Genomic DNA, 27,650 nt, shown 5'->3' with positions numbered 1-27,650 from the left:
TGTTGAAACCCAATACATGTTCACAGTTATACAAGTCAAGCAACTCGCTGCAAAAAAAAGTTCTTATAGCCCGGACACATTTCCTTAATTGTAAACTGGAGACGTAGCATAGTTGAGGTCTCCCGAAGGAGGAAATTGATGAAATTGTTCTTGGCAGTTGTGCTGAAAGTGCTCATGATGAGAACGGCAATTTTTTACTGGGCATTTAAGGTTTGTGAAAGTGCCGACAGTGACAGCGACAATAAAGCTAATACTGCTAACTATCAAACAGTGAGTTTCCTTTCACGTCCCCTCGTGCTTAAAAATGTTTTGCACATTCATAAGTCCTTTGACTGCATGTAATGTAGAACAGTGTTGAGATGAAAATGACAGTAAAGTTTTCGGGGCACGTTGTGTGTAGTGCAAGTTATTATGGATTTTATAATTGCAGAATACAGGGAGGAAAATTGTGCTCAGCAAGTGGAAGCAAATGGTTTAATGTGCACTTATTTGTATTCAATTCGTACTAAAAAAATTTCAATATTTGCACTCCCCCAATATGTGGCCAATGGTCATAAGCCAACTCAGTCTCTGTTTGAGGGCACATGCAGATAGAACTTACACCACTTATAATGTAACTGCTTATAGTGCAGGGCCAACTATAACGAGGTCCTTTTTTTTGTCCTATATGCAGTAGAATCTCAGTGATACAAACTCAGCTGATAAGAATGCGTAAAATTTCCACGCCGAATTTCGTTGCGTCTAATGGGCCAAAATTTGGGCTCAAAAAGGTGATATGAACTTGGGTACCGAGGCCGTCAAGTGACAGTTGACAGCAGCATGCTCCGGAAGCTTTGGAAGTACAGTTGTGGCCAGTGCACACAGAGTCAAAACTCTGCTTGTTGTTTGCCACAACCGCTGTGGACAAAGCCGCATTCGTAATTGACACGATCATGTATGGCAAAAGTGCCAAAACTCCGAAACTTCTGGCATGGCGAAACTCCGATAATGCACGTGGATCCAATGCTCTCCGAGTCACAGCAATGCTACTTGCTGCGACCGCTGTGGACAAAACTGCAGTAGACGCGATCATAGATAGCAACGACATACACTTTTGAAGGCATGTGCGCAGCCAGCACATACAAATTTAAAACATATCTATTGTTCATCGTAACTGCTGTGCACGAAACCACAGACGCTGTTCTTCTGCTTGCGTGTGTCTGAGAAAAACATACACGAGTTTTTTCTACGTAAATAAAGGTTTTGTGTGTATATCATGGTTTGAAAACAGATTTTGCTAGTTTTTTTGGTTGATATGAAATTTTGGGTGTTACAAATATTTTCGCTTCCCCTTGAAATTCGTATCACCAAGATTCTACTGTAACTCCATGCATACACATAGGGCTCATTATGCAGCCCTCCAAGATGAGAGACCTGTTACAGCTAAACTTTAATGTAGTGAGCTTCAGTATAATCAAATTCTCAATATAATAAACTGTACAGCTTTTTGTAGCTTGATCTCTTAGGACCCCATATGTTTTTACGCCAATATAGAGAAGCATGATTATCTGCTATTTTAATATAATGAAATTTCGCTGCTAGCTGAAAGGAAGAGTGAGACAAGAAATTGAAACTTCTAGACAGAACAAACTCCGACTGAAAAGAAAATGGACACAAAGTTTTTATGCACATGCTCAGGTATGGTAGCACCACTTGTCAAGCAAATGTGCAAGGCCCACATGGGAGATAAGGTTTCAAGCATTTTATTTCTTCCCTGTGCAAATTAATCGAAGGCTGGCTTTGGTATGTGCTTCCACTACAATTCATATGCCAAGCCATGACCATTAGACACGTTCCTCTGTTCCCATGTCTGTTTAAAATGGCCCAGTCTTTGTATTTGGGTGTGCATTTACAATCCTCCAGTTAACAACCTTTTATGCTTCATTATTCTCTGATGAACACAATGGCTCATTTGCCTTAGGTAGCAGCACCCACAGCTGAAAGAAATCTTTTATATCTCACCATTACGGCAGTCTATAAATTTGTGGGCATGTATTACGAAATGAATGTCTACCTTTTGTCTTTTACCTGCTCATTGTTTTTCTGCACAGTGGCACATATCTTCGCTAACTTTTTTGGCAGTCATAAAAAAAATGAAGTTAATATTGTAACTGCTTTCTACTTTCCTTCGCCTGTGTTATAAGGCATGGATGTATACAGTAGACTCTCAGCAAATGGAAATCTCTTAAATGGAATTGCTGCTTAAAATGAACAACTGCCTCTAATACGATTGGTTTTGTACTTGAATGCTGCAACCCTGTTCATCTCTCAGTAAACAGAACTCCTGTTAAACGGAATATATTTTCCTGGTGCCTTCAGGTGCTGTTTAATGAGTGTCTGCTGATGATTACCTACAACTGTTTTGTTGTTATTATTGCATCCTGCTACCATATTCGGACTTGATTAAATGAAGAACTTCTTTAAGCAATCAGCAACAATGCCTACCGTGATGCCAGGCTAACCTACTTTTAATAAATGCATAAAATCATTTTGTACACACACAATTTGGATAGAAAGGGCTTCAAGCACAACATGACTATTCTGTATGTTTACAAGTTTAGAATGCTTTAGAGTGCTGGGAAGCTCTTGGCTATGACCAGCACACTATTATGAGCACCATGTGATTTACCAACCTCGAAAGTTGTAAACAGCTTGGAAATTTATGTAGATGAAGTCTTCGAGGATCTGCCTTCACTAGTTGCAAGTTGACATGATGATATCCATCGTCTTCAAGATCAGGATGGAGGGTGTTGTTTAGTTTTGAGGTATTGTGAGCAAGGCTGGCCATCTAAGAACAGAGTATCAACACACATAGCACCATACTGGAAGGAATGGGATGGACTGAGTGTGTATGACAGCTTTTGTTGCGCCCAGTTTCTGAACTTATGAGTCTGTACTTATGTGTATATGAAGTAGCACCTCCTGCCGCACCATAAAATTTTCTGCATATATACCATAAGTCCTCCCTCAGACTAGCATAGTGTACTCTCTACAAATACAGTGTGTTGTGTTTAATAATTTGTTAGGTGTTCTGGAAATAGGCAGTCACAGGTTCCCAAGCTATATTTGTGTGCTCATTCCAGTGAACTTCTTGTAGTGAGCGCGACTATACTGTGTCGCATCAGAGTGGCTTAAAATGAAAGCTTTCGTCAGTTGTAGTGCCTGTGGCTTGGATCCTTGTACCGGAAGGTCATCTGGTCAGTTGTAGAATTCAATTTGAAAAGTGTGGTTTCAGCAGCATGTTAGTACTCAAAAAAAGGAGCCAGTGGAGAAGAGAGTTGTCAAGCCTTTGCTGTGCTAAGTTTTGTTGTAAGTGGCATTCTCAACGGCTTGATGTTTGCGTCAACCGGCAAACACAGTTTACGGTGGCAACGCTCTTCTCAACCCCTTTTTTTTATTTCTGTTGGCCCTCACTGCCTGCAGTAACTTTGTCTTACGTTGCTCTGGTGCAGCAGCCTGTGCCCTTTCGTTAGCTCCACTTTTATTGTTTTTTCTTCTTCTCCTCCCCTTCAGATGCAAGGTTACAATAAAAATTATCATGGTTTCAAGAAGCCTGAGGTAAGAGTCCTCCACCTCCCAGCCAGTCCCCAATGCCTTGCTCTCCCGCTTCTTGAAACCACTCAGGTGCAGTCCTTATGTGACAGTGTTCTGCCTCCGCCTTAGCAGCTGTGGTGATAGTGTTTTGACATCGTCTTGTTTTCAAACCATTGCTTGAGCACACAGGCAGTAGATGCTCGTTGACAGTGCTGAGATGGTGGGAAGTCTCGTGGTGCTTACATGCTGTGCACCAGTTTCTGAACACTAGTGTTGTACCCCTGCTCTGTTGGCAGGGGTATCACTGCATGCTGCTTTCTTCAGGCTCAATGTGTTTCAAGCGAGATGTTGTGCTAGTGTGAATGCAGCATAAAGCAATCGAGTATAAGGAGGTACATATGCTGGTTCTTGTTTAGGCCTCTTTCCACTGATACACCTGTTGTCCTACACTTTGGAGCTTTGTTCTGCATTCACACCACGAACTTGGACCAACTCACCAGAATCAAATAGTAAAGCAGAAATTATTGGTACTTGAAGCCGACACATTCAAGCATGCTAAGCGAATCCTAATTTAGTGGCCAGCATTTTCACTTTGCACATGAGAGATATCCCGCAACCATGATAAATTGAATGAATGTACCGAGCAAATGCATAGTGTTGCTCAGAGGGGGATGCAACAGACGAACCACTGCCAAGAAGGCTGAGCTTCTTACCTACTCTTCCTGGCACTCTTAATAAAGTATTTAGTGCGGTGACAAGTAATCTTGGTATGTGCATAATGGCAGTGCACTCTGTGTTAGGTTTGTAGATGATATAAATGCATAGGCAGTATCAAACAACTGTGCAATATAGACTGAATCGTATGCTATGTAACTGATCAGTGCTGAATACATAGAGCAGCTGAGTATGTCGAGATGTAAGAGCAACTGACAGTCGCAAGTTATCTAATTTTTTTAGGTGGAGCCCTTAATATCCTTGCTGGGCTTATGACATCCGTTATAAGAGTTTAACTGTAGCAAAAGTGCACTGTCCTAGCAGTGCTCTGCATGTCCTGTGTTCTTTCTTTTCGTCCATGTCCCCTTTACACTAGTAATCATATCCTATTGAGCTGTGCATGGTCAGGTAGGAGCTAAGCATCATGTGAAATTGAGATGTGTGAACAGCATACCAAGTGGCACAATTTATGTCAGCACAGGAAACTCTAACAAGGGCTTTTTTTATTTATGAAAAAAAAAAAGTGTTTGTGTTTTCTTATGTGAATTTTGATGACAGCACATGCACTACCATGAGCGCAATAATGTCCTTACAGAATTTATGCAGCAAAGGAGCTTTCTTTATTTTGATTTCCATAACTTTGCCAACGCCATCCATTGTCTGTAGCCAATAGGGTTGCCACCTGCCCATTTTTAGACCGCCCCAGCAGGTGTTTTAGACAGTGGTCCAGTTGCCAGTCTGCACCTAAGACCAGCCACCATTGGCCGGTTTATTGGTCATTGTATTGTGATTATTTCTTTTTTGGCATTTTATAAGAGTATATTCAGGAACTTTGAAGATGCTACATATTTTTCGCCATTCACGAAAACTCTCACACAATTTTGAACCACTTTCTATCTTGTGCCCATAAAAATGCAAAGCAATTGATTTCTCCTGTTATACCGATCATTTAACTGCCAATCATTTAACTAAGGCAAAAAATGAACATCAGTGGTTATGGGCTTGCATCATGAGCGTAAGTTCTGCGCCTTCGAAGCAGCGAAAATTACATCTATGTATGTTACGAAAGACTGGAGACCTCAAGCTGAGACGAGAGCTGGCTCATGGCCGTGAAGGACATGTATTAATAATAATTGCTGGGGCTTTATGTCCCAAATGGACGGCATATATCTATACTTTGCATTTATTTTTATGCCCACAGAATAGCTGGGAAGCTGTTTCCCTTTTTTGTAGATGTACATTATGGATACTTCTGACTAGGCAAATAATGTTACAATACATGACAGTGCGTGTCAAAAACTGAACATGGCAAATTTTTTCGGCATTATTTAAACTACCTGTATAAGTAACCTCACGCCCCCCCCCTCCCATATAGCCTTTTTTTCCTAGTGGTAAAGTGGAAACCCTAGTAGCCAGGGTGCTAGTGTAGACTGTTTATAATGTATGTTTCTTGACATTCACACTAACCAACAGCAGTAAAGCCTTACTATGAAACAGCTTCGTTATGGCCCACGAGGTAGGGAAGGGGCAGTGAGGAACCACCGAGCTGATGCCACAGGCCACCGCCAAAATGACTATGCAATATTGTCTTCGTGGCTTAGATGACAGCTCTCTCTGGTGCAGCTGTAAATGCTATTCAAACTTTGCTTATGAACACAAATAGTCTTTAGCAGCATTTTATGAGCCTGCTTGCGTAAATGGCACATACAGAAGCACTTTTTCACAACTAAAGCGCCCCTGTTGGTGTTTTGTATGCTAAGTAAGGTAAAAAGTTGGGCGAGTTGGTACTTGTTCATGATGACTGGCTGACAGAAATTGTGCCACTTGGACCACAAAATGCTGTTAAATGACTATTTGGGGTCGCATGCAAAGTTGTAATAGCATTTACAGCTGCACGAGAGAAAGCTGTCATCTTGTCATGAGGACAATCTTCCACAGTCATCTGCTGGTGTGCTGTGGCATCAGCTTACTGGTTCCTCACTTCTTCTCCCCTACCCGGTGTGTAATTATAATGAAGCTTCGTTATAGTAAAGGCCTCTTAACAGTTGGCCTCGAAGGGGGGCTAAAGCTGCAAAGAAATCCAAAGGTGTGCTCAGTTTGCCCAAGCATGTGGAAAACCAGGCAGTGAGCTTGATAGGTCTCAGACTGACCTTTTCCTCACAGTGATAGCAGAAAGTTTGTGGCTTTTGCAGCGTTGGACAACACTATTACCGTCAACAGGGTGTCCGCTTATTTAGTTTCTTTTGGTGCATCTCCACAACACAACAGGGTGAAAAGGTCAAAACTCTTTCAGGCTCTACTTCTGTATTCATTGCTAAAATTAGTTACAGAATAATTACTGCATGAGATATGCTCACTGGCATGCACTGACTGCCTCTGATGGCCGAACAGTAGGTAAAGAAAGCAAAGTGGGGATGAGAATGGAAGATAGACAAGAATGGAAAAGAATCCCTGCTCGCTTTGACCTATTCGCTTTATCGTGGCTTCGCAAGTGTGCATGTATCCCAAGGCTTTAGTTTAGTTGGTTAATGCAGTGTAGTTTGTAGGCATTAAAGCAGGCTTGCAGGATGTCATTAAGCCACTACCGTAAAATCCCGAGAAAGCGCCCCCCCCCCTACGGCGTAAGTAAGTAAGTTTTAATGGATGTGATTACATCCAACAGTGTCGATGGTTTGGCGACTTGGTACTTGATTGTAGATGAAAAATAAAAGCCAGTCCTACGCCTGAGCAATATGAGTAAGCAGTTGAGCTGGCAAGCAAGTGCCACCACCTGATGAACGCAGATTGAGTTCTTCATCTTTCTTTATCTTCTACTTCGTTCCTCTTTCTTTCGTGTTTCTTTCTTTATCTTTTCTACTTTTCCTCCTTCCTATTTCTTTATTCTTTCTTTCATCTTTTTTTTCTTTGTCTCTTTCTATATAGCCCTCCCGCCACCTCCTAACCCTAACATCAGTGCTCACCCTCACTTCTCTTTCCCACATCTTGCTAGGCTATACTGTACATGGTTATGCTATGGTTTACCCTCTCATCTCCTTTTTCCATCCTTCGCACCCTAACATCAGTCCTCAGCCTCACTTCCCTTTGCCATCCCCTATCTCTAGGCTATGCCATGGTTTACCCTCTCCAATCCTCCTTTCCTTCCTCATTCTCACATCAATCCTCACCCTCACTTCTCTTTCCCACACCTTTGCTATACTGTTACGATGCGTGGCTATGCTGTGCTAGGAGCTGCTTGGCACATACCCGCTTTCTGTGGTGCATACCCGCTTAGGCGTTTTCTGCCAACGCCTCGCGGACCAACCTCGAACTTAAACAGCTCCACTGTTAAAAGCCAGCAAGGAACAACGGACACAGAAAAAGAAGGGGACCGGACGAAGCTGGAACTAACAACTAAAATTTATTGCAGGACACAAACCATTTAAAGCTTACGGCGATCACCCGGCGCTTGTGTGGGGGTCATCATAAAAGGTGTGGGAAGGGCGCAAGGAGTCAGGCGGAGTGAGAGCAGAATCCACCTTTTTAATGGCCAAGCCCCGGGTCCTGACTGCTCAATGTTCTGCCGAGCGCAAGCGCACCCCAGGCTTCGTTCTCTTCGTTTCTCTGTTGCCCTGGCCGCCCACAGCGCCCCCACACTATCCCCTTTCCCTCCGAAGATAGGTGAGCGCACGGGTGAGTTCGGCTGTTTACACCCGGAAGCGTCGGATTCCGTGTCCCACTAGCTTTGGCCCCGACAATGGTCATACCGCTGGCTTGCACACGTCGAGCACTCTGACTCTACCATGGCAGCAGCATCCTTGGCATCATCCTTGTTATCCATGTGATCCTTGTCATTTGTCGGCGTGTCCCAGAGACTTCCGAGGGCTTCCCTCGTCTTGCCCATCTTTGCCGAGCAGCCTGGGCACCTCTGCCTCTCTCTGGTTGTTCGTGTCGTCCTCTGCCGGCTGTTTCCGCTGTTCCTCGTCGCCATTGTCATCGCCGTTGCGCTTGACGGCCGTTTCCCGGGGTTCGCGCCACGTCCGGCGCTTTCCAGCAGCCCTGGACAAGCCCTGGGTCGCCTGGAGGATGCAGCCGAAGTGATGGTCCTCAGTGTCTTCATTTTTCCAGTTTCATCGCTTTCAGTGTCCTTCTCCTGTGCTTCCTTCTCGCTTGCCTCATTGCTGACATGTGCCACTCGCCGTTCTCCTCTCACTCCATGACGAAACCTTCATTAATGGAATTGTTGTCTTCATCATCTTCTTTGGCCCGCTCACTTCCGTCAACGCCTACGTCCTTCTCATTGTCCACCATGTTCTCTTCCCGACCTCTATTCCTCATGTTGTCCTGCTTCGGGTCACGCTCCGTATCTGCGGCTTTCTCGCCGCTGACGCCTTCATCCTGCGTGGTCTCGTCTTCGTCCTCGGCGTCACCGTCAGCTGCTCCTTCCCAGTTTTCAACGATGTCTTCACCTTCTTCGTTCTTCTCATCTCCATCGTCCTCAGCGAGTTCCTCTTCATCATCCCGGTACTCCCTGGCCTCTTCATCACCATTCTGCAACTTCCCGACCTGTTCTTTGCAGTGTGAGACCCATCGGCCCCTTCATCGCCGTCTTGGCAGTCTCTAGCCTTGTCCTCGAGGTTCTCCTCGATCACTTCCGCGTATTCCTCGCCACTCACGTTCTCGGCACCCTCGTCACCGCACTCACTGTCGTCCCCTGGTGCTGCCCCTTCGCACTTTTTCTCCGCGTCAGTTGCGCCATCCCCGTTTTCGACGTCCTCCGCGGCAGTCTCAGTCTCGGCAGGCATGGAATCTCTCTCAGCAGCGTTGTGTGGTTCTCGTCCTCCGCCTTCTGGTCGTCGCCAGGCGCCGGCCCCGTCGGCCCTGTGCATGGTTGCTCTGTCGGCCATGACCGGCCGGTTGGGACTCCCCCGACCTCGAGGAAAGTGTCAGTGGCTGTGTCGAGCCGTTTGAGGACGTCGAGCAGTCGGGTCCACTCGGGATCCATCGACCTCAGGAGGATCGCATTGGGCACCATTGTGGGAGGGGCACAAGGAGCCAGGCAGAGCCAGAGGAGAAACCACCTTTAATGGCCAAGGCCCGGGCCCTGACTGCCCAATGTTCTGCCAAGCGCGAGCGCACCAAGCCCGAGCACACCCCAGACTTCATTCTCATCATTCTCTTTCCCTTGCTGCCACCAGTGTCGAGAGTAACGATATGACGACGCGACGTTCGGCTGGGCCGGCGACTAACTGCCCGGCCATGTTTATTGATACTATATATATACACCTGTAATCCCTTAGTGGCGCCGTCTGTTAGTGTGTTAGGGTAAGTGACGCCACCTAGGATTAATATAACAAAATACAACAACACTACATCTCTCCAAGATCTACAAATTCAGTCTTTTAGGTGGGACCACATGCCTCCCGGACCTGGTAACCTGGTGGGGTATGCTGTCAGGGTCTGCGCCGGTACTCGTATCGTGCTGGCCATGTGATGGTTCCTCCTGGCTGAGTCTGAGCTCCTGGTTTGGGCTCGAGCTCAGACGGGAGACTGGGGATGACGCACTGAGATCTGGGGAATAAGGCACGAGATGCCGTCAGTTTTGTTGTATAACTCCGCTGGGAGTTTCCACGATGTAGGATCGGGGACGCAGGCCCCGGCTAAGAACTTTGGCCCGGCACTCCGCGTCAGTTACCCACACTTCGTCTCCTGAAGAGAGGTCCCGGAGCTCTCTCGCCCCATGCCGACGGTTGAAGTCCCGAGTTTGCCTTTCCTTAGCCGCGGCGTCCTTTTGGAAGACTACGTCTGGTCGTGGTAGGTCCGGTGACAGCTTGGCCGGGTCCCTGGGAATGCGTGTCCGTAACCGTCGCCCCATGAGAAGTTGGGACGGGCTGTACCCTGTGACCCCTGGCGTGTCACGATACGCCAGCAGTACCAGGAACCGGACGTTGCTCTTGCGGAAAAGATCCTTCAGTCTTAACAGCCCGTTCCACCGCACCATTCGATTGAGGATAACCAGGACTGCTAGTGATGTGTCTAAACCCATAGCTCTGGGCAAAACTTGAGAACTCGTGTGACGAGAACTGGGGGTCATTATCACTTCGAAGCACTTCCGGTATGCCGAATCGAGCCATGACACTCTTGATAGCCGATATCACCGCTTGGCTGGAAGTGTTGCGTAGCGTGATAACCTCTGGATACCGTGAATAGTAGTCCACGAGCACCAGAAAATTTTGTCCCTCCAAGTGGAACAAATCTGCACCCACTTGTGGCCATGGGTACTCCATTGAAGGTGTTGGCAGGAGAGGCTCGGCACGCCGGACCCTGGTAGTTGCACAACGTTCACATCATTCCACCATAGACACGATATGTTTGCCTATATGAGGCTACCAAACAGCATCACGCGCACGTGCCTTGCATCGGTTCCCTCGTGAAGTGAATCCAAGACGTCCTTCTGCAGAGCCTCCGGAATCAACAGACGTCCTCCTTTAAGGAGCAGTCCATTGCACGCTGTCAGCTCCGCTTGGTACCTCCAATACTTCGAGAAGTTTGATGGCACTTTGTTTCTCTGAGGCCAACCTTGCCTTCAGTACTTCACGAGGATAACGCACTCGCCATCCATCAACTGGTGCTGACGAACCACTTTAAGGCTAACTGGTGCGCCTTCCGCGATGCTGCCGACGACCTCACTGACGTACAACTCCACTTGGTTTCCTTCTGCTGGAGAAGCTGATGTGACGGGTGCTCTTGAGAGGGTATCAGCCGTTGCCAGCAGCTCCCCTGGAACGTACAATACCGTGTACTGGTACCTCATGAGTTTCAGTCGAATCCTTTGGATCCTTGGTGGTAAAGCATCGACATCCATGGAATCAAGCAAGGACGTGAGCGGTAAGTGATCGGTCTCGATGGTGAAGTGTAAGCCCCGGACATACTCGTCAAACCGCTTGACAGCCCATGCAGCTTCCAAGCCCTCCTTTTCCGTTTGGCTGTACCTTTGCTCTGTTGGTGTGAGGGAGCGTGATGCGTAGGCCACGGCTCTGTGCTCTCCTCTCGGTTGGTCTTGTAGCAAAACCGCACCTAAGCCAAACGAACTGGAATCTGCGGATACGATGGTCGGGTACAGTGGGTGGTAGTTAGCCATGCAGATGTTGGACGACATCATGTCTTTCAACTTTTGGAAGGCGACCTGCTGGGCCAGTCCCCACGCCCAGTCACTTCTTTTGTTGAGCAGTCCTCGAATGGGTGCCGTCACCTCTGACAGATGGGGTAAGAACCGTCCCACGTGGTTTACCATGCCCATTAGTCTGCGGACGCCACCAACGTCGACAGGAGGTTCCATGCTCCTGACAGCAGCAAGCTTGTCTGGGTCCGGCGAAATACCGCTGCCGCAGATAACTACGCCGAGGAACTTGACGCTTGTGACGCCGAATTGACATTTCGACTTGCTCAGGGTCAGCCCGGCGTTTCTCAGTCGAGCCAGCACTGATTGGAGCCGGCTGTCATGTTCTGCACGGTCGCGGCCAAAAACCAAAATGTCGTCGATCATGTTTACGCCGCCTTCTTGACCTTCGAGAATGTAACTCATTTGGCGCTGAAAGTATTCGGGGACGGACGTTATCCCGAATGGCAGTCGACGGTAGCAATAACGTCCAAACGGCGTTATGAATGTTGTTAATTCTTCAGACTCTTCTGCCAGTTTTACTTGATGAAAACTTGATGTAGCGTCAAGCTTCGAGAACACCTGAGCATTACCCAGTAGTCCCAAAACTTGGTCTACGGTGGGCAAGATATGGCGTTCACGCAACACTACCTGGTTCAACTTGGTGAGGTCGACGCAGATGCGATATGAACCGGATGGCTTCGGTACGACGACCATACCGGCGCACCACGGAGTAGGCTTTGTCACGCGTCTGATCACGCCCTCCGCTTCAAGCCTGTCAAGCTCCGCCTTCACGACACCGTGTAAAGGGGTGGGCACACGTCTTGGGACCAGCAGCGAATAGGGGACAGCATCTGGTTTTAGGCGTATAGTGTACGCTTCTTGCAGCTCGCCCAAACCACAGAACAGCGTGTCTGATGCCGCCTGGTTGCCTTGCGTCTCGACCACCGGATCCACGAACTTGACCACACCCAGCTCTTGGATAGCAGGAAATACCAGAGGTGGCATGACCTGTGACTGAAGCACGTAAAGTCGTTGCGTTGCCGACTTGTTCTTCCATTGCAGAGTGGCGGTAAACGTGCCCAGCACGTCCAGCGGTTGTCCCGCCGGTCCTGAAAGTTCCCCTTCCGGCGGCTCAAGATATGGCAGAATTCCAGAAAATGTACTGGGGACGACTGTGACCTCGGCGCCGCTGTCAACTTTGAAGCGTAGAGGCGTTCCGTCCACTTTTACATCCACGAACTTGGCCCGCTCTTCGCTGTTCGAACCGACAGCACCCAATTCCACGACGGAAAGTTGCTTGCTAGCCCGGCAAACCACTGCGAAATGGCCCTTCTTTCCACATTTGTTGCAGGTTGCTCGGCGTGCGGGACATTCTGAGCGCAAATGTAAGGACCGGCCACAAAATCCACAAGGCGAAGAAACATGCATCCATGGGGCAGCTGCGTTGCGCGTCTCTCGCTGCTGTGGGCGGTTCTGCATGACTTTCGCCGCGTCCACGTTTATCGATTCGTGATGCGTTATCACCGCTGGCGAACATGCTGAAAGATTTGCCCTTTCCTTCTCTGCGTCTTCTGCTTGACGGACACAAATGCGCGCTTCATCTAACGTAAGCTTTGGATTGCGGCAGAGCTTATCTGATAACTGCGTGTCACGAACGCCAACGATAAAATGGTCGCGGACCGGTCGCTCCTCTTTGTCCCGTGCAAAGTAATTGCATCGTTTCACCATATTTCCCAGTGCCGTGAAGAACGCGTCAGCTGTCTCGCCTGCCTGTTGAACACGTCGGTGGAACCGTGCGCTCTCGTACAGCTCGTTGGCGGGGTGTAAGAAGTATCCGTCCAGCTTACCAACGATGACGCTGTACTTTGAATAGTCTTCGTCCCGTACTTGCAATGAACACAAAATGTCCCGTGACCTGGTGCCCATGCAGCATAGCAGCGTTCTGACGCTAGCTTCATCGTCCGCCGCATGAAGACCCGTTGCAAAACTAGTCGTCGAACTGCTGACGCCACCTCTGCCAAGCCGCTGGGTTCTCGAAGTCGAAATGGGATGGCGGTTGCAAGTTGGGCCCAGCGACCATGGCCACCATGGCTTTCCCGCCGGTCGCCGCAGGTAGCTCGCTGTCCTTGTTCTTCTTGCCCAGAGGCATTTTTACTATGATGCAGATCTCACTTCTGACACCACGTCGAGAGTAAAGATATGACGACGCGACGTTCGGCTGGGCCGGCGACTAACTGCCCGGCCATGTTTATTGATACTATATATATACACCTGTAACCCCTTAGTGGCGCCGTCTGTTAATGGATGGATGGATGCTATGAGCGTCCCCTTTATAACGGGGCGGTGACATGTCTGCCACCAGGCTCGAAGGCGAAAAAAAAAAGAGAAAGAAGAAAAAAAGCTTCCTTGTTTCATGTTGTCCTAATGCCTTATCTACATTGATTAAATCTATGTTATTATACCAAAAAATATAAATTCACGGTCCATCTATCTGCCTCTTAAGGCAGAATGACCTTATTTTCCCCCATTATTTATTTTTGTACTTTATCTCTATTTTTCTGCCACCAATACTCTAACCGTCTCTTACTTATTTCTATCGCGGACGTGTTTAGCTTTCCATTGTTGTCCCTAAAACCCAAGGCTTCATGTAGACTCGTGCCCACACGTATACATGGGTTGCACGGACGTCACATCCGGGAACGACAGGACCGAAAGCCGCCATGTTTAAGAACACTTGCAGCTGTCTGGAAGCGTAGGCAGAAGCTTTGCAGCGGCGAGATCTGTACGCGCCACCGGCTTGACCATGACTATTTGCGCTGTTTTCGGATGCAGAACAAGAAGTGGAACTTCTGCTTCTAAAGACAAGGCACAGCCACGCGTTAGAATGTTTAGTTTGCCCGCGATTATAACGAATCAATGCGCGCGAACGAGGCTGTTGTCCGCAAAGCGCCGTAACGCTTGGCGGGCGCGCATTAAAGCGAAGAGACTTGAAGAGAAATACATCCGTGTCTGCAGTCTTCACTTCGTCATAGGTAAGGGTATTTTCGAGTTGTGTACAGGTTTAACACGTTTACTGACGTGATTACGTCGCTTCTCCAGAATGCTGCCTAGATTCACAGCGACGTAGAGACGAGCTTTTCCCCTTGAATAAACGCGTCTGAATTGTTAAATGTGGCCCAATGGTGCAACACATGTGAACGTGACCTTCTTCACGGGAAACCTGTGAATTTAATGGATGACACGAACCCCTACTGGACACCGAGCCTACTGCTGGGCCACGGCCGTTATGACCGGACACTGGTTTGCACCCTTCAAGACAAAATCCTGTCGACGCCCATGCGTCTGGACAAACACGAAGCTTTACTTCGACCGTAACGTGAAAGAGCGTCGTTAATTAACCTCGCTTAGAACGACGACACGCTGAGATGGAAGCTGCTTTGCTGCTATGCTCTTCACCCATCCGCTGGTGAAGTAGTTGTGGCCATCCAGCGACTTGTAGGCCTTCATTTGTTGCAGCGTGACGTGACTTGTTGAAAGCACCAAATAATTCACAATGTCGCCGTGCGTCACGGCAGGCAGCAGATCGACGTCCGATGCAGCGTCCTTACCGATGCGCAGTTCGTAAGGATCGATGCCATCGCACATTTCAATTTTAGCTCGGTAACGTACCCGAGTTGGTCCCACGAGTTCTTCAAAGCACGACGGGCAAAGCGCGTGCACGTTTTCTTTCGCCATATCGCTCAAAATAAATCAAACGACGACGACAAGCTCCGACGCGGCGGTAAGCCACACGCGCAGCCCGACTCGATGTTCTTAAATATGGCGGTCGCTCACTTTGCAAGTCGGAAGTGACGTCACGTGCAACCCATGTATACCTGGGTGAATATCGCCACATTCAATCAGTACATGTTCCATCGTTTCCTTAGTTCCCCCGCAGCATGTACAATGTTCTTCTTCGTTACTGAATCTCGCTTTATAACTACGCGTTCTAAGGCAGCCCGACCTAGCTTCAAACAGTAAAGCGCTTCCCCTTGAATTATCATAAAACCTTTCCCTGGTTTGTGTGAGCAATGTGTTAGGGTAAGTGACGCCACCTAGGATTAATATAACAAAATACAACAATACTACAACCAGCACCCCGACAACGCTCAACCAAGGACGACGCAAAAGCAAAATCGCACACTTAATCACCAGAAATTGAGCTCTTTAGGAAGCGTACTTCCTTGTCACCGAGCCCTACAGACGTAAGTGCCATCTCTGTAGTAATCCTTAGTGACAAGGAAGCGCACTTCCTAAAGTGCTAATTTTCTGGTGATTAGCGTGTGATTTTGCCTTTGCATCCTGTTCGGTTGCGCTTTCATGATGATTCCCGTGCATATGTACCGGAGGATAGCCGGAAGTTTTAAATGGTTTGTTTTCTGCAATAAATTTTAGTTGTTAGTGCCAGCGTCATCCGGTCGCCTTTTTTTTCTGTGTCGTTTGTTCCTTGCTGGTTTTTTCATCTACAGTCGTGATAACAAGCATGCGTTTCTGAGTATGTGTGAGTAAATGCTGGCCAGGGAGTGGAGGTGATTATTAATGTGAATGTCTGGGTGAGTAGATATGTTTAAATGCTCGGGAATGTGAACGTGAATCCGAGTGACTGAATGTGAACAGGTTCGTTTTGATGTGTAAGAACATGAGCCCAAGGCAAGTGTGAGCAGGCTGTTTCACACTTCGGGAAAAACTTGAAGCGCATAGCATCGCGATGCAATGAGCGCTGCAGTCGCGCGCCGATTGAAGCAGCTAGATCTTCAAAGGTCTAGCTGCTTCAATGCAGCTAGACTTTTGACTAAAGCACATCGCAGACAGAAAAGTGTGAGCAATATGTCTGTATTGGTTCAGTGTGATGTGAGCGTGCATGGCCGTCAACATGGCCGCACAACCAGTTTGGCAAGTTGCCAGCAGACTTGTGCGTCTCGAAAATTTAGCCTAAATTTAGTAAATTGTAACGAACTAAGTTTCAATTTGCTAACGTTCATTTTGGGTGTTTGTTAAAATTAGATTTTAAGTAGGCAAGCTTGTGGAAATTTAAAGTAATTTACATTAAGTTTGTTTTTATCCATTAGTTTGGTGTTTCCCATTTCGTTGTAACGTTTTGTTTTATGTTTAGGGCACCAAAACAAAATGTTTTGAATGTGCTTGGTCGTTTTGTTCATCCTCAGATAGGTAACAGGCACACCCCATATCTGAAAATAAATTCTTTCATGCACTCTGGACAGTTTTGGCCCTCGTGGCATTTAGAATTGTATTCGGCCTGGTCCGATCGCTTTAGCCTCATAAGGCTAGTGGTAAAATGCGATTATAATCCTCATGGTGAGCGAGTGTGTACCAGCAAATAACGCTTGCCTTGTCAGCAATCGCTTTCTACCGATCGTAGTGGCTTTTGGTCTTGATGTTGTAATAACTTTTTTAGCGCACAGGACGGAGTTTTTTACGACACGATACAGCGCTAACTTCCAATGTTTGGTTTTTTCTTTGAAGTGCGACATGCATAAGTAATAGACAGTAGCAGCCTGCATAGGTGCACTTGCACTTAAAAACAGCAATAGTCCATGGTAAGTACTGAAATGTGAGATAAAATAATAAAATGATGTTAGTGAAACGCTAGTTGCAAAACTATGTTATGTAAAGCTTCGTTAATGCTCACCTGCTTTAAATGTTATAATGGTTAAAACGTAGCTGCAACGAATACCTGTCCGAGTGTCGGAACCTAATTTTGCGTAACGGTTAACTGCGCCATTAATCTGGCTGTGTGGCCGATGCCACGATGTGCCATAAAAGGTCTTCTGCCGTTTTGATAAGTGCAGAGACCGGTCGATCCGTAGTGCCGACTTCGGTGCAATCGCAGCGATGCCTTTACGGACAAGCATCTGAGAAGGATGGAGGCGAGATAGCGGCTACCAACTAACCCGTCATGGAGGTCTAGTAGTTAAGGTGCTGGAGTGCTGACCTGAAGGTCGCCGGATCGAATTCCAGCCGCGGCGGCCGAATTTTCGATGGAGGTGAATATACTCGAGGCCCGTGAGCTTAGATTCAGGTGCACGTTAAAAACCCCAGGTGGTCGCAATTTCCGGAGCCTTCCACTACGGCGTCTCTCATAATCATATCTTGGTTTTGCGACGTTTAAGCCCAACAATTAATATTAGCGGCTGCCGACTAATGCACCAGTGCAACGTATTGCCGACTACGCTTTTGTGGAGTGTGTCGAGCGGGAGAGATTCGAGCTAGTTCACTATACTCCGGGTGGACAAGCTCCTTCATGTTTATTCACAGACCTTGTATATTCGTGCATGCTGTATGCTGCATCCAGTGGCACTTCTGTACACTACATCGATGCTGTGCTCCCATCCAGTGGTATTGTAGACTACGTCCTCCCGTCGGTAAAACCAGCACAGGAACTCTTAGTTCGAAAGGAAACAACAGTCATAGGTCGAGCCTTTGCAGCCTTCAGATCTTTCTGCCGAACTTTGACACGCGTGGCGTAGAAGTAGAACCACGAGGTGCCTCTGCAGTGGAGGTGCTTTCCGGAAGCCTTGGGCTGCTTGATCAGCTCCAGGCGTTGTTGTAGACATGGCGGTCTGAGCCGCCACAGGAGTTCTAGGTGGGCTGGTAGTGCATTCCGCAAGACGTCCCGTCGTTGGTTCCAGGTGCATCCGGTTGCGCTGGAGTACACCCGTCGGAGTCTCCACGACGTAGTAGCGCGGGCATTCAGCTGGCTTCAAGACTGTCGCAGGGAGTCGACGTCCCGTACCCAGACCCGCTCGCCGGCCTTAAGAGGCCGCAGTGTGCGAACCGCATGGCTTCGGTTAAGTCGGATGTTTGGCGCCTCCGGATGTCATTGGTCACGCTGAGTGAATGGGACCGAAGCGGGCCAGGCTGGCTACTGCAGGTGCGGGTTCTTCAGCACCAGGGTCTGTAGGCGCCTACCCACAAGCAGCTGAGCAGGACTCCCTCCATTTACCCCAAGGGTGTCTCGGTATGCTAAAAGCCCCAAGTAGGGACCATCCGCCTTGTGCAGTAGATCTTTGACCATCCGTTCCATCACCCCGTTCGCCTGTGAAAAATTGGGGCTACTGCTGACATGGCGGAAGCCGTAGGACTCGGCGAAGGCGGAGAACTCTCTTGCAGCAAACTGAGGACCGTTATCGCTGCGCACCAATCTCGGGATCCCGTGGTGTCCAAAAACGCTCTGGATGCCGTTGATGACAGCAGGTGCAGTGTTCGAGCGCAGGCTGATAACTTTCGGAAAGCGTGACCGGTAATCCACCAGAAGGACGTAGTCGTGGCCGTTCAGATGAAAAATATCGATGGCCACTTCCTCCCAGGGCCGAGTTGGAGTGGTCGGCAGCATGGGCTCCGAGCGCGGCAGCCTGGTTTCGGCGCACGTGGGGCAATTAGACACCAGTGTATCTATCTGGTTGTAGATGCCCGGCCACCAGACTGACTCCCGAGCTAATGCTTTGCACCGGTTGATGCCTTGACGCCCGTCATGGAGGAGCTCGAGCGTGCGGCGCTGAAGCGCGGAAGGAACAATGCAGGACGCCTTCAGAAGTTGTCCCTCACAGACGTTGAGGTCCCCTTGGTACTGCCAGTACCTCTTCACGTGGAGATGCAAGTGGCACTGCCAGGGCCAGCCTCTGGCGCAGTTCTGAAGTAGCAGACTGCACTCGCCGTCGTTGGCTTGGTCCCGGCGCAGGTGCTCGAGCTGCGACGAGAAGATGCCTGGGAAGGAGAGGACGACTTCTTGGGCAAATAGCTCTACTTGTTTCACCCGGTTGGATCGAGAGGAATTCCAGCGGTGCGCGTGAAAGAGTATCGGCAGTATCCAACAACTTCCCCGGTACGTAGAGTACTTGGTACTGGAAACGCATCAACTTCAAGCGAACCGCTGGACCCGTGGTGGCAGTAGGTCAACATCCATGGAACTCAAGAGCGCCACCAGAGGTTGGTAATCCGTCTCGAGGAAGAACTGAAGTCCACGGGCGTATTCCTCGAACCTTTGCACCGCCCAGCTGGCCGCCAAAGCTTCTTTCTCCGTTTGACTGTAACGGCGTTCCGTGGGTGTGAGGGAACGCGATGCGAAAGCAATGGCCCGACGCTCACGGGATGGCTGCTCCTGTAGAAGTACTGCCCCGAGACCGTAGGAGCGGGCGGCGGCCGAGACCGTGTTCCTGTATGCGGTGTTGTAGCGAGCGCAGAGTTTTGAGCACAGCAGCTTGTTCACCTCGGAAAAGGCAGACTGCTGCACAGGGCCCCAAGTACAGGCAGAGCTCTTGGGCTGCAAGGCTCCGATCGGCGCACTCACCTCCGAAACGCCCGAAGTGACTCAAGAGGCCCAGCAGGTGACGGACCCCTGCGACATCTTCGGGTGCATACCTGGCTCGCAGCAACCTTGTCTGGGTGTGGAGAAATGCCTTCAGCGCTGACCACGACGCCAAGGAACTTGACACTGGAAGTGGCGAACGAGCACTTCTCCTGGTTAAGCGTGACTCCTGCCTTTGCTAGCCGGTCCGTGACTTGTCGGAGACGGCGGTCGTGCTCGAAGCGTGTCTTCCCAATCATGTTCACAGCACCCGCTTGACCTTCTGGGATCCGGGATATCTGTCGCTGGAAGTACTCCGGTGCAGACATGATCCCTAACGACAGTCGGAGGAAACAGTAGCGTCCGAGCGGGGTTATAAACGTGGTAAACTCTTCGGACTCGGGGGACAGCTTGACCTGGATGGAAGCTCGACGTGGCGGTCTAACTTGGAGAAAACTGTGGCCTCTCCCAGCAATCCGAGGCATTGTTCCACAGTAGGGAGCACGTGACGCTCTCGAAGAATCACCTTATTGAGGCGAGTCAAGTCCACGCAGAGCCGATAGCCGCCCGAGACCTTGGGGACGACAACCAGTCCAGCGCACCAGCCAGTGGGTGTGTCCAGTCGACGGATCACGCCCTCTGCTTCTAGCTTGTTTAGCTCAGTCTTGACGACGTCGCGGAGAGGCTGTGGAAGGCGCCGGGGTACGCTCAAGGAGAAAGGTGTAGCGTTGTGTTGCAGCCTGGTAGTGCAGGCTTCGGGGAGCATGCCCAGTCCTCGGAAGCGTCCACAGTCTCCAGAGGCTGGGATAGAGACTAGTCGCCCAAGGGCTGTGGAATCCTCGAGACATTGCAGACGCCCAAGGCTTGAATTGCCGGGAAGCCCAGCAGCGGGACCGTCTTGGTTGCCAGGGTGTAGAGCAGCTGCTTGGTGGACTTGCCATGTCATGAAAGGGTAGCGATGTAAGTGCCTGACCGGCAGGATGTTGTTGCCAGGGCATTTCAACTCGCTCTTGGGGTCTTGAAGCATCGAGGGGACGCCGGGAAACGTGCTGGGTACAGCAGAAACTTGGGTACAACAGAAACTGGCGAACGTACGTGAGCGCTTCGTGCGACGCCATTCTCGGGTTCCGACATAGCTGGTCCGAGAGCTTGCGGTCATGCAAGCCCACGAGAAAACGGTCTTGGACAAGCCGCGCTGCGACGTCGGACGAGTAGGTGACCAGGACTTGACCATCGTCCGGAGCGCAGTAAAAAATGCGTCGGCCGTTTCACCTGGTTGCTGCACTACGGCAGTGGAAGCGCGCTGACTCGTACAGCTCATTCGGCGGGTGAACGAAGTGGTCGGTGAACGCTTTCTTCACGGCGGCAACGTCCTTCAGATCCGCCTCTCCTAGCGTGGTCGGCGGGAGAACAACCCTGGGTTGTGGGCCAGAATTTTTCAGCCCTTTGGCAAAATAAAATAATAGGCCTTGCAGCGGGTACCGTAGGCGAGGTTTACTCTGGAATTCCATCAATTTCATTGTTTGGCAGCGGCGGCGGCGCACGTCAGGAGATGCAAATTTGTACTTGGTGGAACTGCGCACTACCATTTAGTGTGTAGTTGCATGGCCGCTCGATGAAAAACACACGGTGCGGCCTGCCTCGTGGAGCGGATACTGCGTCGCGCGCCTAGTGCTCCTGTCTGCCGCCGCGGCGCCACCAGTGGGGGATCCTCTGGGGAGACCGAAAGTGAGAGCGCCGGAATTATTGCGGCGGATCGCGGCTTGACAGCGCAGCTGCTATGCGCTTGTTAGTTTTTAAAGGGTTACAATAAACTTGCTATAGCGTTAACTATATTGGTAATCGTCCTACCGAATGTGCGCCGGCGATGCTTCAACCTAAATATAGCAAGTGTTAGTTTTATCTGAAGTGGTTGCTCGTGCGAGTTGCGATTTCTTGCTTCATGTTTTCTCTCTTTTGTTGCTGTTGCGCTGTTCACCCTCGATAATGTATGTTTGTGCTACAGTTATTTTATCAACAGTAGAGTCGCTGATTGACAGGTGCGGTTGTATTTCCGGAATGACTGTTGCTCACACCTTAGAAACAAAACCATTGTGAACATCAGGGGAGTCGTAATTGCCTTATTGCACGTGCGTGAAAAAAGGATCACTGTGTTATTGGAATCACAGGCGCAGCACCTTCATGGCCAGAGGTTTTTGCGCCAAGCGTACGAGACGCTCAACAGACATATTGACATTTCCTGCCCAGTTGGCAGGAAGCGTTCGTAAGAGCTTTCTGATGAAAACTTTGCAAACTTCCATGGCGTGGTCGTCCGCCCCGCAAGTCCACTTTCAGCACTTCCATGGTCATAGAGAACAGCTGGTCGCCTTTCAGACATCTCGTGAAAAAATATCCGACAGGAATAATATATGATGTTGACAAGCCTCTTATTACAAAACATAGTAATCGGTTTGCCACTTGGGGTACCGTTGTTGAGTGCTCTTCTTCACCACTGTCAACGAAACCAAAAAGTTTGTCGACTTGTCGGTCGTATATGACCCTCTGCTGTATGGCCATCTCGTCAACGATCAGGGAGCAGAATGCTTCTTGCTCTACAGTGAGACCCTTGAATTCGATGCACAGCCGCTTCTTTATCAACGAAGTGATGCCGATTCCACCTGTTAAATGGCCTACATATTTCTGGAGCGTTGAGCGACAAGGGAGCTGAAAGATATTTCTGGACCTTGCATGCTCATAACTTGTTGAATCATGCCTTCCAGATTACACATTCCCTTAGAATGACGTCGCTGTAGTGGGGCTTCTTTGTCGAGAAACTGCGGACTTGGTTTCTAACGAACTCGGCAGTCTTGTCACCTTGCGCAGCACCATTGAGGACCTTCATAAAACAGGCAATGTTTGTGTTATTTTCATAAAACTGCGTGCGCTCCTCAGCCTCATCCACTTTTTCTTGAAGGGCCTGCAGTGCTCCTTTCCTACGAGCGATCTTCGCTTGGAAGCAGCGCGTTTTTTTTTTTTAGCTTCTTCTGTCAGTATAACAAGGTCGAATGCAGTTTGACATGATGCATCTGAAAATGACGCCATTTCCACACACGTTTCACTCCCTAGTTCAAAGTTGTTGGGCGTGGTGGCTTCAGTGCTGTCACTTGACGAGCCGTTTTGGCTAATGACAAAACGGCTATTTTGGAGCAGCATTGCCCGAGCACTCGGCACGCGACTGCGCATTATCGTCTTCTATTTCGGAGCGTGGCCGCTTCTTCCTCGGAGCAGGCGTGCTCCTCGTGCTCATGTAGCTTGGAAAACCGGGGAACACTGTAGGCACAGCCGTTGGCAAAAGTATCCTCAACTTCTCGGTCTTCTTGTAGTCCTGCTCCGTAAAATGCAAGGCGCACGCCAGGGACCTGTCATTAGGCTGCCATACTGGTCCCTTCCCGCCGGGTCCTTCACGGGAAATGTTTTGCAGCCATGCTGCCCTGCGTTCTGCGTTACTGGGAAACTCGTGGTAGCGTATTTGCGGGTCCTTCGAGGAGGAGGTAAAACTTTATTTGGCTAAGGGATTTGGCCATGTACGTCCCAGGGTCCCCGCACGACCCCACTGCGCTATGCGTTCATGAATTCATGCAGTTCCATGACGTGGGCGGCCCGGTCAGTGGCTATCTTCTGCTTGGCCGGGTCCGTCGAGCGCAGCAGGGTCTCCCATTCCTACCATGTGGTCAGTGGCTCCGGGCCCCGCGGGCAGGGTCCGCCGGGCACTCCATGAGAATGTGGGTAAGGGTAGCATGGGGGTGAGTGCATTGAGCACAGGACGGGGCCTACGCTCCCGGGTAAATGCGGGAAAAGAAATAGGGGGAGGGAAGGGTGCGGGTCTGAAGGCGGCGCCATAATATCTGGTGAAAATTTTTCAGGGATCGGTGGGGTGGGGGGTATAGCTGGCGTTCGGCGCGATATGACTGGGTAATCTCGTTGAACGAATGCATGCGCTCCCTGGAAGAGCCCGACTCCGATTCCGCCGCCGCCCGGTTGATGAGACCTCGGGCGTGGTCATTGGCGGCTTCGTTGGCGGGATTCCCAGAGTGCAGGCACCCAGATCAGCTCCACATGGCGGGCCGGGTTTTTGGTGGGTGAGCTGAGAATTCGGAAAGCGGTCTCGTGGACTCGTCCTCGCGCGAAATTTAGGATCGCGGTTTTCGAGTCTGAAAGAACGTACCGGGCGTCAGTCTGTGTGAGGGCAAGCGCGATCGTCGCTTCTTCCGAGGGTTCCGGTGTGGACGCAGGAGGAAGGTGGAGAGTTGCGATGGGTCGGAGTGTGCGATCAACGACTGCAACTGCCGCGTCGTCGCCCGTGCAAGCTGCATCCACCCATACGGCGTCCTCTTCAGAACCGTAGTATTTGTGCAGAGCTTTTGCACGTGCCTTGCGGTGGGCCGATTGGTAGGTTTCGGTTCCGATTGGATTGGTAGGTAACGTGGGTGTTTCTTGGGAGAGGTTTTACTATGAGCTGTGTGTGTATGGGTCGGGGGATTGGTAGAAGTGTGGGGTCGGCTGCTGGTATGTGAATATTGAGGGTCCGGTGAAAGACTGAGCTAGACGAGTGTATTGCGCTCGTCTGTGGGCCTCAATGAGTTCCTGTGTGGTGTTATGGAGCCCAAGCTGAAGAAGCTTAGTGGTCTGTGTGTTAGGGGGGAGGTGTAGGGCCACCTTGTAGGCTTTACGAAGCATGGCATCCAGGGTGGCTATTTCTTCTTGTCGAAGTCGGAGATACGGGATTGTATAAAGGAAGCAGCTCAGTATGAAGGCATTCGTGCATTCGTGGAACACAACGGCACACAACAGATACGCGGCATTTTGCCTAACGTATAAAATATCACACATGCGCAAACTGTCCTGAGTGACACTCAGTGCGAGCGATTCATGTGGAGAAAAACAACCACTACCTCGACCTACCCGCTGAACGCGCGCTCCTTCCCGCCCGCGCGTCGCGTAGAGCCCTCCCCTACTACTGGCGCCCTCCTAGCGAAATGCGGCGACGACTGTCAACTCCGCTTCCCCGCTCTCGCCGCGACGCGGCAGGCCGCACCGTGTGTTTTTCATCGACGTTGCTTCGCGTTCTCAGCAGGTGCGTATTATCGAAATTTTGTATTGTCACAGTAGCTTCTTACTAGGTCCGCATTGGCGTATTGTCCAAACCCAAACGCTGTCGCCGGGGTGGTAATTCACTTGGGGTTGTCGAAGGTTTCAGGGACAGGTCACAGATAAATATACTTACGTAAAGAGCGGACACTTTCGTAGGGCCCTGCGGCCGATCTACTGCACCGCTTTCAGAGCCACGAGTGGCTGGTTAGACCGATAATATCGTCTGAGATTTGGGACGGTAATTGGCATAAATAAATCAAGAAAATTTTCTTTCCGGTGCTGGGATTTGAACCCTTGCCCTCATGCTTTATTAAAAAGTGAATACGTGTACATATAAACTATATGGATGCGTTGTACCCCTTGTGCAAAACAAATGTAGAAGGACAACACTTTCTATGCAGACTTTACTGATTTTTGTGGTAGCGCATCAAACGTGCTCTGCAAGACACGATGTCGAAGACTAACGAGTGGAAGCGAGAAATAGGTACGCCATCTGGCTGCTGTTCAGACCCTTGCTTGCTCGGCCGCGAAAAGGCTCGAGTGGCCACTCTTTGCTATAGTATATTTTTTCTATGGACAGGTGGTGGTTCGCTGCTGGTTCTTCATGCGCAAATAGACAAATGATCTTGCTTCTTTGGCGCGTATCGGATACGTGGTGACGTAGAGGTAGTCTTCGTTGCCTACATTTGGTATTATAGCACCAAGCGTTGTTGCGGGGTTCCTTCCGTAGACCAGCTTGAACAGCATCATCTGCGTTGTTTCTTGTACAGCCGATTCGCAGGCAGGGCTTCTCCACTTCGGCTGCGCTGTGCCTTTGGGTGTAGTGTTTGTTTCAGCATAGCAGGTGAAGTAAGCAGTGACTACGACCATCCATTCATTGCCGGGTGTTGGCATTGGAAAGGGCGCCAGTCAGGGTTGCCACTGACTTTAGAGTATATGTCGCCAAACGACGAGCAAAAAGTCGCCAAAGGTCGCCATTCTTTTTTACAGATTTCGCCAAAAAAGTCGCCATTCTAGATATGTGCGGCATAACTAGTAATAAAAATTTCCACTCACGTATAGCACCGTAGAATACAGTACCATCCAAGACCCTTAAATTATATTGACGTTTCTCAATGCCACTCGTATCGCCCGCTTCACCATGGCAGTCCATGGTGCTGCTTCCCCGACTAGCCGCAAGATGTGCGTGGTGGCGCAAGGGTAAATGAATGAAACGGAATGAAACGCTCATGATATCCCATTCCTGTCCGCTCGTTTCAAGGGTAAAAGTGTGCTAAACCTTAAGCGAAATCCGTGAAAGTGTTGTTTGTAGACAGCTTTACGTACCCTCATATGAATTAAAATGATTAAAAAGGTTTATTGAAGGTAACTCGAGAGAATTCTTACAGGAACCGATCATTAGTGAGTCTTACACCTTTTCGTGTGAACTAATATGATACCGGACGCCACCGACCTTTTCATATAGTCACTTATAATATCTACACGTGTCAATCCAATGCGCTATTAATGAACAGATAGACAATGTAAAATGTTATATACCAATTGTTTTCATTGCACACGGTCACCGAGAGCAGTGGAAAATGCCTGAATAAGTATTTGTTTATTGCACAAATAGCCGCGTATCCGCCTCTCTTCGCTATTCCAAAACAGCCTTTACGAGCTGAATTGGGGGTACTGCAACAGTGAATAAGTCGCCAAGCTATTCAGAACAGTTGGAGCTTTTGCGGAACAAATGGTCGGAGCACGCGGCCAACCCGTCGTCTAGCTCCTTCAGAAGCGGAACTTTAGACAAGCTTAAAGCACCTATAGCCATAAACTTATAGTCATACACTGCCCCCTCGCGGTTTGCAAGGCAGTCGCTGACCTAAATTTTGCTGGAATGTCGCTGGGGGACGTTCCAGTACCTTCTGCATCTAGATGAATTGAGGAGATACACACGAGTTACGGAACGGACATACCGAATGACGCTTAATGCGCACATTCTACTCAGGGGTCTAAAACCAAGAAAAATACAGAGAATGTTGCCGCTCATTCGCTGGAAAGACACTGGGCTCAGGATGCATAACTCAGTGGAGACCTAAGCCGAAATTCGCCAAAAATTCGCCATGTCGTCATTTATAATTTTAGGTCGCCATGGGCCTCTCAAATTCGCCAATTTGGCGAAAAGTAGCCACCATTGGTAACCCTGGCGCCAGTATGTCCATCCCAATCTGCTGGAATGGTCGGCAAGGATGATTGATCCGCGGAAGGAATGCCGTTGGCCTCGTCGGCCGTGTCTTGCGTCGTTTACATGTTTTGTCGTAGTAATACTACTCAATCCTACTGGGTGTTTGTCAAAATCCGAGGTGTCCAGCGGTAGGATCATCGTGCAGCGCTTCCACTACCTCCGGTAGTGGCACTGACGGCACGAGAAGGTAGCAGGTACGAGCTCTCAAGAACTTCTTTACAGGGACGCCATCTTGCAAGGAAAATAAAGTCACCGGCAAAATATTGCTGCGGACAGCCATCAAAAGACGATTAGGCGAAGACGACGACGACGATTCGGAGACTGTTGTGTGCCGCTGCCTTGCCCGAGCACTCTCCTGTAAATACACTTGTTTACAGCCTCTAGTCTTCGTCTCTTCACGTAACATTTTGGTGGACGTGCTGGGTACCTCCCTTCGTCACGAAGCTTCGCAGTGGACGCCACCTTGAGCCTTCGAACATGGCTCTGGAAAATGCGCCGACCACTCCGGCTCCAACACCTGCCGC

General features: G+C 49.5%; 1 protein-coding gene across 2 annotated transcripts in view; it reads left to right on the top strand.

Annotated features, from left to right (window-relative positions):
* The window catches only part of LOC119395676 (cyclin-dependent kinase 8), a 133,284-nt gene that overhangs the window by 91,722 nt on the left and 13,912 nt on the right, over positions 1 to 27,650 (top strand). The window contains exon 14 of one of the 2 annotated variants that reach the window (XM_037662667.2): positions 3,553 to 3,597. The exons of the other annotated variant lie outside the window; for it this stretch is intronic. Within the exon in view, the coding sequence (XP_037518595.1) occupies positions 3,553 to 3,597 (45 nt within the window). The remainder of the gene's footprint in view (positions 1 to 3,552; positions 3,598 to 27,650) is intronic. 2 annotated transcript variants of the gene reach the window in all.

The sequence above is a fragment of the Rhipicephalus sanguineus genome, chromosome 6, assembly GCF_013339695.2.
Source record: "Rhipicephalus sanguineus isolate Rsan-2018 chromosome 6, BIME_Rsan_1.4, whole genome shotgun sequence".
Taxonomy (NCBI): domain Eukaryota; kingdom Metazoa; phylum Arthropoda; class Arachnida; order Ixodida; family Ixodidae; genus Rhipicephalus; species Rhipicephalus sanguineus.
The sequence above is the reverse complement of the archived record's forward strand: the minus strand, read 5'-3'. Positions and strand labels throughout refer to the sequence as shown.